The sequence below is a fragment of the Brassica napus genome, chromosome C5 (assembly GCF_020379485.1).
Source record: "Brassica napus cultivar Da-Ae chromosome C5, Da-Ae, whole genome shotgun sequence".
Taxonomy (NCBI): domain Eukaryota; kingdom Viridiplantae; phylum Streptophyta; class Magnoliopsida; order Brassicales; family Brassicaceae; genus Brassica; species Brassica napus.
In genome coordinates this window covers 30415586-30427849 of record NC_063448.1, presented here as the reverse complement: position 1 = coordinate 30427849, position 12264 = coordinate 30415586, and the positions used below count along the sequence as shown (strand labels likewise).

General features: G+C 38.9%; 1 protein-coding gene across 1 annotated transcript; it reads left to right on the top strand.

The window, feature by feature from the left end:
* The first annotated feature begins 287 nt into the window (after positions 1–287).
* On the top strand, positions 288–5088 carry LOC111198555 (gibberellin 2-beta-dioxygenase 4). Its single transcript, XM_022702773.2, has 3 exons — positions 288–2445; positions 3605–3971; positions 4077–5088. Exons 1-3 carry the CDS (start codon positions 2099–2101, stop codon positions 4338–4340), a joined length of 978 nt encoding a protein of 325 aa, XP_022558494.1. The 5' UTR covers positions 288–2098; the 3' UTR covers positions 4341–5088.
* The last annotated feature ends 7176 nt before the right edge of the window (positions 5089–12264 follow it).

Sequence of the window (12264 nt, the reverse complement as noted above, 5' to 3'; positions counted from 1 at the left end):
TTTTGTTGCAGCCATTTGAGAGGAGAAGAGAGAATGTGTAAATATTTCTTTATATATCGAGACAAAAATTCCAATAAGATTAAATATTTTCGATTGAGAGGACTTTTTAGTAAGTCTTCTAATCGCATCTAATCGCCAGAAGACTTACATGTTAGTCCTCTAGACCCTAAACATAACCCCTAAACTAAATTAACTAACTAAACACTTCATAAAATCAAAATAAACTTAAAAAGTGTTTACTATACACAGAAATAAACACATAGGTAAAATTTTATTTTTTCAAAAAAACATTTAAGCTTTCCAAAATCTAACCCTAAGAATACATACAATACTACAACATATGTTGTTAAACCCTAAGCCAAAGAATATCATGATTAACTACTTTCACTCATCTATGTTGAAAACTATTCAATTTTATTATATCTTAATATCCAGGACACGAACCTGGATAGAAAATCTACGCTTCTCTAACCGATGATAAGAATGATATACCTGGATTTTTTGTGATTTTAACCATGGTATAGTCCAGTTTTAGAGTTTTGATTACTTGTTCCGAGTTCGTTTTATAGTCTTTACAGGTTCATCTGCGTTTGAAACACTTTAGAGATTATGGAACCACTAAGAGCATCAAGAGGAGTTATGTTCAAAAGTTGAAGCCGGAGCCGATATTTGAAGACAGTGTTGATCGACACTCCTCTAGTGTCGGTCGACACCAATGCTGATTCAACAAAGCCGACCAATATTTCAAGAATTTCACTTTGGTCCAAAAGTTTCCATATTTGTAAGAAGACCCATGGCGAGTTTTAGACCTATTTTATGTTTTTAAGTTGTTAGCACACTTTTAGTGCCGGTCGACACCCATGCTGATTTGAAAAAGCTGACCCATATTTCAAGAAATGCACTTTGGCCCATAAGTTTCCATATTTTTAAGAAGACCCTTGGCGAGTTTTAGACATATTTTATGTTTTTGGGGCGTTGTTTAGGCTACGCTTTTATATTTTGATTGAGAGAAGGTCAGAGAACTCCTTCAAAGAGATCGATTATAACTCCAATACTTCTTACTCTATCTATTTTTTTTTCTTTATTTAGATTATTGTTATGTCTTGCATGATCATGTCTAAGTAAACCACTTAATTCATGTTCTCCGGTTGACCCGGCCTCCTTCTTTGCTGACCTTAATTCATGTCGTCCCCTTGAACTGGAAGACACAAATTTGTTCACTGACGTTTGAGTTATCTCTTCAGTATATGTCTCACCATTGCATGGAAAAGGATGCATCAGACAGAGTCACACGCCTTCACTGGCAAGGCTTCGTTGGAGATCTTAGAAGGAGAAAACTAGATCTGACTCATCCTTAGACCTAAAGGTCGATTCTTGCCTCTTCTGCCGTTTTGTGAGCCTCACCGTTACTCCAGTGAAAGCAAGAACATGATACCGTCACGACGCAAAAGGAATCTCCGGTAGAGTCCCATAGACCCAGAGTAACTTGCTTACTGGCATATATAAGGCATTGAAAAAGAGAGCAAAAAGAAAAAGAGGAGTAGAGAAAGGAGGAAGAGTTTCCGGCGTCCGAGTTAGGACTGATTGGAAATTCTAAAGAGAAGTTAGAGCTTTTTTATTTTAGAGAGAGAAGGAGTTAGTTGTACATGTATATAAATTCAGCTTGTTTAACGAGTGTTTTTGCATCAGGTACTAAATCATGTCGGGCAATTTTTTTCTGTAAATTGGTGAAAATCATCAAAACTTATTTGTGTACGAAAGTAAAAGCAAAAAATAATTAAAGTTACGGATAAGTTGCAAAATAACAACCAAAAAGCTACATGAAGTCTTACTTCTAATGTGTTAGCAAGTATAAAGGATGCGATAAAACTTCAACAAAGCATTAGTATTTCTCTTTTATCTTTAATTACCAACCTTAAATATTTATAAGATTCCACCAATAATAGTATTAACCCGTTGGTGCCTAATACATGCACGTGATAACCATTTTTGGTCGCGAAAATTCTCTCTCTCTCTTGTGTATATAAATATATCCACACATACAGACCTACACTAATTCTTCGTTATCATCTTCTCAATAAAATCTCTCTCTCTAAAGATGGTGAAAGGGTCCCAGAAAATCGTGGCCGCAGATAAAGGCATACCAATAATAGACATGTCGCAGGAGAGATCACGAGTGTCGATGCAGATAGTCAAAGCCTGCGAGACTCTCGGCTTTTTCAAGGTGGTCAACCACGGCTTTGACCGAACCATCATCTCAAGGATGGAGAAAGAGTCCATTAACTTCTTCGCTAAATCGGTTCACGAAAAGAAATCGGTTGAATCGGTTAACCAGCCATTTCGTTATGGCTTTAGGGACATCGGTCTCAACGGTGACTCTGGTGAGGTCGAGTACTTGCTGTTTCATACCAACGACCCCGCTTTTCGCTCTAAGGCATCCTTCCGGTACGTATATTGTGTAACCTTATTTATAAAGTTATACGATTCGAGAGTTTTGAGTCTCAAATAAACCTAAAATCATATGTACGACCATTAATATACGGTATCATATCGTATAGTTGAATCTTCACTTAAATATATAAATAATAAATGCATGTTTATCTATCAAGAACCTTTGAAAATATAAATGTGACAAATGCACTTATTTATTATGTTTTTTAAATATAACAAGTGTAGACAAGAAACATGTATATGTTAATTATGTTTAAATGCATATTGTATATACATAAATCTATGCATAAATTTGATTTAATACATTTATGTACATGCAGACAGTTACCTTATACTAACTTTATTGATACTATAAACTATAAACAAAAATCACATCTTTTTAGTTGAGTTAGGTATAGGTTTGTTTTTCATTTATTTTTGGGATTTAATCAATACTGGAGTTAGCTAGAGTAACAGAGTCTCAGTCTGTCTCAGTATTCAGTAACAGTGTATGGACAATAATTGGGTATCTACTAATATACATTGTACATGAAGCATATATGTATATATACCAAACTATTAGAGAATACATCTAATATTACCTCTTATTTTTGGTAATATGTAACATACATATAATTTTACCATGTTTGAAAAAGACTGTTGAATTTTCAAATAATGAAATATGTTCATGCACATTTTTCATCAGTTTTGTTCAAACATAACTCAACAGATTTTTATTACCATTCAATTTTTTTTTGGTAATCATATTAAATTCTTCATCACCATTCTTATTTATTTAATTTTTCTAATGTTTCTTTATAAATATTTTGTTCATCAATACCCAACAAAAAACATAACCTTTTTTCTGAAAGTAGAAACATTAAAACCGGGCCTCGTGGTCTGGTGGTATAGGAACCTCGGCTGAGGTGGCCCGCCATCACGAGTTCGAGACCCGGCCACGGAATGACTTAGGTCCCCTGGTGGGTACAGACGCAGACTGGTTCCGGGTTCAGGGGAGGATTAAGACCGAAGGTCCGAACCCATCCTGATTAACAAAAAAAAAAAAAAAAAAAGTAGAAACATTAAGGTTTCTGGTTATTTTTCTTATATTTCTATTATTAACAAAAAAATGATATCAACTAATGATATGTGACGTATAAATATGTTTGGACAGCTCGGCAGTGAATTGTTACATAGAAGCAGTTAGGCAGTTGGCTCATGAGATATTAGAACTGACGGCTGAGGGACTTGGGGTCCCACCTCACACCTTCAGTAGGTTGATCAGCTCCGTCGATAGTGACTCCATTTTGAGGGTGAATCACTATCCACCGTCCGATCAGTTTTTCGGTGGAGCCACACTCTCTGATAAATCTGTGTCACTGACCAGGGTTGGCTTCGGAGAACACACCGACCCGCAGATCTTAACAGTTCTTCGATCTAACGGTGTAGGAGGCCTCCAAGTGTCCAACCCAGACGGCATGTGGGTCCCTGTCTTCCCTGACCCCTCAGCTTTCTGCGTCAATGTAGGAGACTTGTTGCAGGTCGGTGTCTTTTAATTTTTCTCTAATTCCTTGTTTTTTTTTGGTCACAACATTTAATGTAAGATTGTAAAAGAAAATCTATACGGTCGTTGGTTCTTTTTATAGGTGATGACGAACGGGAGATTTATAAGTGTAAGGCACAGAGCATTGACTTACGGAAAGGAAAGCAGGCTCTCGACATCATTCTTTGCTGGACCGCCGCTCCAAGCAATGATTGGGCCACTACAGGCGATGGTTACGACAGCGAATCAACCACGATTATACCAAACGTTTACTTGGAGCGAATACAAAAAACTGGCATACTCTCTACGTCTTGAAGATAGTCGCTTAGACATGTTTCGTACAGGTAAGGGTCTGGAGGATCCTTAGAATTTTTAGTAATAACAATGTCTGTGTTGTGGGTTTTTTTTCTAAGTACCTTCCAAGTCTTAAGTAAAATGAGGCATGTTGGATTTGTGTAACTAGAACTAGGAGGTGATAAGTCTAATATGGTTTGTAATAACTGTGTTACGTTAACTCTAAGGAAGTACTAGACTATGTATTTTTATTATATTAACTGGATTACGTTGGAGATAGATTGCGTCTAGAGATAAGCAAAACGGAGGCTTACCCGCGGGCCTGGCTCATAAAGATCCAATGCGGGGCGGGATTGGGCACAGATTTTACTGTCCGTTTGTTAGCGGGCCTCGCGGGTTATACATACAATGGTATTGGGCCAAAGCGGGGTGCGGGACAATTGGGTGGCCCGCATGAATTTTCTCATTCCGTCTCTTTGGTAACATCGACAAGAGCTCAGAGCAAACAGGAGATGATGATGGAGATTCTCAATTCCTCCAACCGGTGACCTAAACTCATTTACTTCAGTTGTGACTCTTCCAGTTCGCTTTCAATCAAAGAATCATCTTTTCTCTTCAAGCTTTGCAATGTTGATCGGAACTCGTTCACTTTCTTTGTAACTCATTGTAGGAAAAAAGGTTTTTTTTTTGAAGCGAGTGTGAGTGGAGACAAGAAATTGTACACAAAACTTGTTTTTTATTGTTATTTTTCTGGAAACTTAATCATCGTTCTCGAATGTGAGTTGTCTAAACATTCCTGTTATATACACAAAACTTGAATTTACTTAGTGATGCGAAGACTAATCTTTTTTTTTTTTAACTTGTATATATATATATATATATATCAACAAGATTGTAGTAGGAGAAGTTGCTGTTTCTGGAAGACACCAATGGGTACAGTGTTTTATGCTACAAACGAGAGTCGAGACAATATTTGTAACTTAATGGATTTGATCAACCTGATAACTTATTGATGTCTCTTCTTCTTGCTGGTTCACAGGATTGGTCAAGCTTTGAAGTTATGGGCCCGCGGGCCGACCCGCATACCCGTTGCTATAGTGTGGGACGGGATTGGTCATAGGGTTTAGAGCTCGTGTCCCGCAGCGGTACGACCCGCAAAGATCCAACTGAAAATGGTACCACAGCGGGGCAGGACAAATGGGTTGCGGGTGAGCCCAATTGCCATCTCTAATTGCGTCTTTTGACAAGATTAACGGATCTCGGTCAAATTAAAAAGAGAAACGGTCGAGAAGAACCAAGTCAACTTGACATAAGAGAAAAAGGAAGAAGTCCGCGTGTTCATCTTCAAATAGAAGGGAACTCGAAAAGAAAAAGGACATTCACTATAACAAATCAGTCGGCATAAGAATTAGAGTAATTATAATTTTACTTTGTTCCTACCAAATTAATTACTCGTAACGATTTCATAGTTTTTTTATTTGTAATCGACCTTTGATATCTCAATAAACATTTTTCAAATAATTCACCATCAAATTCATATTTTCATCTTGAACACACTAAATTAAGATTAGACAATCGACACCATCTATGGAGAGACTTAGGTTGCACACCAAAAGAATCAACGATGACCAGAGAAAGAAATACTCAAACAGGGAGACAACACCTCTCAACTGGTGGCAGACCTAGCTGCCATGATGAGTATGATGCAACACCTAATGGAACGCTCTAAGATGATGCTTCGAACAAAGCAACCAATGAATGACTGGATACTCTAGCCGCATTCTATGGGTAACCACTTGCCAATGATCAAGATCCCAAAACCGCAAGAAGAGCTTTGTTCTGAAAGAACGCCAACCCGGTTGTTCATAGAGCTGCGATAAACCAAGTCGATCAAGCATCAACTAAAGAAATCGATATCCTTCGGAAATCGATACAATACATCTGGTCCAAAGTTCATCGACCAGCAAGTTCGACACATGAGATATAACATGTTCTCGCCGCAAAGCCGAAGATGGCCTTCATGACATAAATTATAAAGATACGGGTTTGACACTTACAAAAAAAATCAAGGTCCCTTCTTTCTCCAACGAGACGAATCCTAGTGATCATTTGACCGCGTTCAACATATGATATACCATGGATTTTACCCACTTTTAGCCATGGTATATAGGTGTTTTAGGAACTATCCATTATGTTTTGGAGTCTTTTTAGTACTTTTACAAGTTCGTGGATGATTTGGGGAAAAGTGATGATTTAGGTGCATTTTGGAGATAAAATGAGAGGAAGCTCGAAGCTAACCATCGAACAAGTTCGAGGTCGATATTCAGAATCCACTATTGATCGATGCACACTATGTGCCATCGATCGACAGCGAAGTGCGCAATGCCCAACCGGGTTAAAACCCAAGTCAAGACATATTTACAGAAATACCCTTGCCGACTTTTAACCTAATATTTATGTGCTATCCCATTGTTGTAGGCAACACGCGCTTTTTACTCTTTTCTAGTTTTACATAGCAAAGCTTTTTAGTAGTTTGAAGAGAAGATTCAAGACTCCTTCAGAGATTTGTATTGGAACTCCAATATTTCTAACCTTAGATTTATGAATTCCTTTATGTTATTTGCTATGAATTGATTTTCTATGTCTGAGTAGTTCATCTTATTAGGTTTAAGGTTCAAATAGGATTATGAAGGATTAGCCCCAAATATAGATTGTTGAGTTGTTTGTGATATCCATCAGTTGAATTGTACTTATTGCTTATGTTTTAGAGTAGCTAACTATAACCCTGATATTAGAATAATTAGGCACAAGCGGAAGCCTAGTTTGTAACCTGAATTGTGCTAGGATTGCTAGAAAGAAACGAAAGTCGATCTAGGAAACCTAGTGAACATAGTCAAACCCGCTCAGTAAAGCTTGCTAGAAGGAACATCGATCGACAAACCTATAGGTGTATCGATCGATGTTCTGAAAGGTGTATTGATCAACTATCCATTGATAGCATCGATCGACACTTTCTCCAAATCAACAAACGACAGTTGAGATCTAAGATCCAGACAATAGATATTCTAAACAAATGAAAGTTGATAGTTTATTACTTTGTTTGAGTTCTAGAATATCCACTATCCAACCTAACTTCTATACTATTATAATCCTGATTACCTGAATAGAAACCCTAAGTAATGCTTTCTAATAATTGTTTACAAAACCTTAAAACAAATCAACCGAACAACTGCCTTGTTCACCACTGAAATTTACTATTTCCATAACTAACCTAACTTAGTTATAAACTGTTTACGATCTTTTGTGTGCCCCAGCTCCTTGTGGATTCGATCCCTAAGCACTACAACTCCACCTCTTATTTGAGAGAGTATGAATTGATATACCATGGATTTTATCCACTTTTAGCCGTGCTCTATAAGTGTTTTAATATATATTTACTACTATATATAGTTTATTTATAGTATTTACAGGTTCAGGTACATTATGGAGAAATATTGTGATTTTGGAGCCTTTTGAGTGTAGAGCTGCACAGACGCGTCAGATGTCTAGCTATGGATATAGACCTTCCCACCGTTAGATTGAGCTCATCGTTTGACACTAGATACAGCTTTGAGTTAGCTTTCTAATGCCACCGGTTTGAGGTCACCCAGCATCCTATAGCAGACGTTATGCCCGTTTTACCGAAGAGTGGTCTGTCTACCTCGCGAGAGGAAGCTGTCGAGGAGATGAAGGACTGTCGATCGATGAAACAGCATTAGTGTTGATCAACAGTGATGCCAGAATATGGTCTGAGCATATTTTATGACCGACTGAAGCCCAGAATCAACCCCAAATTACCAGAATACCCTGGACGACTATAAACCCTATTTATGTTATTTATAAGCCATAGTTGACGGCTATGCTATCTAAGCTTTCTTTAATTCTTGTTCTTAGTTAGGAGAGAAAGCAAGAACTCGTTCAGAGTCCTCCTGGAACTTCTTTTTTTTCTTAATTGCTTTTATCAGTTTTATATTTATTCTTTCTATGATTTTTTGTGACAACTTCATGCTTGAATAGATCCATCTGCTAGGTTTAGGGTTCAGATAGGATGAGGGATTAGCCCCAAATATAGATTGCTTAGTTGTTAGGATGTCCATCAATTGAATTGCACTTATTGCTTGTGTTCTATAGTGGCGAACTAGAAACATGATGTTAGGATGATAGGCGCACGCGAGAGCATGGTTTATCTCCTGAATAATTCATATTGTGCTAGGATTCCTAGAGAAAGACGAGAGTTGATCTAGGAACCTAGTGGACATAGTTCATACCTGCTCGGTAAAGCTCGCTGGAAGGATTGGCGATCGACAACTTGGTAGTTGTATCGATTGACATTCCAATCGAATCGTCGATCGACACTTTCTACAGATCAACATGCGAGAGTTGAAATCTTAGATTTAGTGATAGATAGTCTAGACGTGCGAGAGCTGGTAGATTATTGTTATTGTTTGAGTTTTTTCGCATCCAACAAACATCTTATGCATCTATATCATTATAATCATGATTTCCTGAATATAAACCTTAGATCTAGCGAAACCTCTTTCCATCAAACCTCAGTCAATCAGCCGAGCAACTGTCTTGCTCAATTACTTGTTATATTTACTGCTTTATAAACTAGTAACCTAGCTTAATCAAACTTAATTAGATTTATTTGGTTCCCTATCTCTCCGTGAATTCAATCCCTAAGAACTACAACTCGACCTCTTATTTGAGAGAGTATAAATCACTTCTTAGAGTAATTTGACTAGTATCATAAATAACTTATGGTAATTTGATTGATAACAAATTTGGCGCCGTTGCCTGTGAGCTTTGATCGCCATTGGATCTTGTCTTGGCAGTTTTAAGTCTAGGTTTTTCTCTTACTCAAAAAACTGATAATTGTTTTTCTTAACTTCTTTCAAGTGCATGCCCAGAAGTACCAGAATCAACAAGGAAAAATCGTTGCTTTTCTTAGACCCTGTACTCTTGGAATGCACGATCCGCAAATAAAAGAGATCCGCATCGATCGGCAACAACATCCATTCGTCAACCAACATTTCTCGCAAACGTCGACCGATACTCCTAATCCGTCGACCGACAGTTGTGATCTACCGCCTTTCAACACTTCAGTCTGAACATCGATCGACATCCGTCCGCGAGACATGGTTGCGAAAATAATCCAAGATAGTGATGAGAATGGAGACTTGCATGACCAGGAAGGTCACATGCGTAATGCAGCAGGTCAGAGGTTAGATTATCAGAGGGCTGTAATTATTGATCAGGATGATGATATCGCTGCAGTTGCTCAAGCTGTAGACGATGCTGCTCGACCTAAAACGTTGGCTGACTACAATTGTCCAGGTCAATACAACGCCAACAAATCTGCTATTCGTCCTCCTACAATTTAGTGGACAAATTTTGGAGCTGAAACCCCAATAGTTTACACTCGTGGTGCAGACACCCTAATGTGGTTTGTCACACGAGCATCCTGTGGACCATCTGGAGCGGTTCGAGGATTTGGTTTTTGCCATTAAAGCTAATGGAGTCCCTGAGGACTATCCTTTCTGCAAGCTCTTCAAGTACTCACTAGCTGGAGAAGCTTCACGCTGGCTTAAGCAGTTACCATCAGGATCTCTCACATCCTGGGCAGACATCAAGAATGCGTTCCTGGGTAACTTCTTTGATGAGTCACGAGCAGAGGATTTAAGGAGCAAGATTGCTACATCACTCAGGAGCCTACATAGTCATTCAGAAGCTCCTTGATCAGATTCAAGTGCTATCAGAGAGACTGTCCACACCATGGATTCAATGAAGTGCAGCTGCTCAACACTTTCTTCAAAGGCATTGCGCTGGCATATCAAATGGCTCTGGACACAACTAGTGAAGAGAACTTCAACACTAGGAATCCATAAGAGGCTGTGAGACTGATTGATAACTTGGCGTCTAGCAATAGCACCAATAACACTGATTTTGAGAGGAGAAAATCGGCCACTCTGGGAAAGAAGGAGTTGGACGATGTTAAAGCTAAGCTGGACAGTGTTCACAAGCTTCTCAAGAAGTATGTTAGCTTTGTAGAGGATATGGAAGCTGTAGAAATCAACAGTGATGGAGAGTTAGAAGAGGATGTGAATTTCATTAGTGGTATTTGTTTTCAGAATAAGAAGCCTGAGAATCATAGTGGATACAAAAATTCCTATGGGAATGGACAGAGGAATAATTTCAACCAGAATTCGCAGTTCCAGAAACCCTACAACAACAACTTCAACAACAACAACAACATGAACTATGAAAATTCTTCCTACCATAACGTGCCACCACAAACTCGAGAAAGCAAGATGGAAGCAATGATTGATCAAGTTCTTGAGGGTCAGCAGAAGCTTATGGTGAATGTCAATGGGAAAATATATGCTGTCTACACTGAGCTAAATGCAAAGTTAAAGACTCTGAACACACATGTGAAGAAGCTGGAGACATAACTGTTTCAGACAGGAGAAGCTGTTAAGAAGCAAAAAACTTTTATCAAGGGCAATGAAGCACGGAAGTACCACGTGAATGCTATCATAGAGGATGATTTCTGGCAAGTGGTTAAGGAGGAGAAGCTTCAGGAGGGAGATTTCGATGTCGAAAGCTCCTTGAGTTTCACCGGTTCACATTGGTGTCAACCGACACCAAGAGATGAACATCGAACGATGGAATGGGATGAACACCGATCGACATCGGATGTTCGACTTCGATCGACGGAGTCAGTTGCATCATGCGAGGGGGTCATGATCATGACCCATGAAGAGTTCACAGCTACACACCCTCATCCACCCAAACCCTTTATTGCCAAGATCGATCGGCATAATAAGTATACCGACGATCGACATAGAGATTCAACCAGCGATCGACAGTCAACCTCATTCATCGATTGACGAGCACCTCTATGCTACCGAGTGAAACTACCCAAGATAGATGTAGCATGACTGAATGCACTCAGAAACCGCATCTCAACCTTTAGAGACACCAACATACAACATCAGTGAGCAATCTGAAGAAGAACTAGAGCCTATGCAAGTTGATCAGGCTACTGCAGAAAGAACCTTGAGGAAGAGGAAGGAAAAGGTTCCCAAGCATCTGAAGAGAGGTGCTAATGATAAGAAGATGGAGAGTTCAGAAAGATGATTCTAAGGATCCCATTAGATAAGCCATTTGAGGATGCTTACATTACTCACAGGCTGTGGATGTTCTTTAGAGATACCTAGGAAACTAAAGAGGACATTAGGAGAATGTTCCACCAGATCAGAGAGAAGATCAGACAGAGCATTACACTGAAAAAGAAGAGTGGTCCTGGAAAGTTTGTAGTACCCTGGTTGATAGGAAGCATTGACTACCTTAATGCGCTATCCGACACAAAATCTTCAGTAAGAATTTTACGTAAGGTGATGGCAGACCATCAAGGTCTGAAGATAGAACCTTCAAAGGATTCATTCACTGTTGTGGACTGTTCTTAGAGGAACTCATGATGATTCATCAGAAACCTTGAGGTGCAGATTGGTAATGCCCAAGTTCTTGTAGACTTCCTTGTCCTGGACATCAAGCTCAACGGAATTCTTCTCAATTACTTGGGAGAGCCGTCATGGCTACTGCAAGAGAAGTATGGGAAATGCAGACCATTAAGTTGTTCCTGACACTCATAGACCCTACCGTCTACTATGATTTGGTGAGAGTTGTCAAGCAACAGACGGGCTACATGGAGATTGGAGACAATCTTGGATTCAGTGCAGTTTGCCGCTGCGATCATGAAACTGATGAGGAATCAGAGATAGGAGCATTGATCGAACTCAACTGGAGATATCGTTGACGAAAAGTTTGTAGCAACGATCGACAATGAGTTGGAAACACCGATCGACAGTGACCATGCGAATGAGATAGACGATTTTACAGAAGGATCTATCAACAGTTGGGAGAATGATTACTATCAACAGTTGGGAGAATGATTA

What these genes read in the sequence shown, in the direction of transcription:
- LOC111198555 (XM_022702773.2), top strand. Translation starts at nt 2,099, where the DNA reads ATGGTGAAAGGGTCCCAGAAAATCGTGGCCGCAGATAAAGGCATACCA. An exon ending in CGCTCTAAGGCATCCTTCCG is followed by an intron (nt 2,446 to 3,604) that starts GTACGTATATTG and finishes ATGTTTGGACAG; the next exon opens with CTCGGCAGTGAATTGTTACA. An exon ending in ATGTAGGAGACTTGTTGCAG is followed by an intron (nt 3,972 to 4,076) that starts GTCGGTGTCTTT and finishes TTCTTTTTATAG; the next exon opens with GTGATGACGAACGGGAGATT.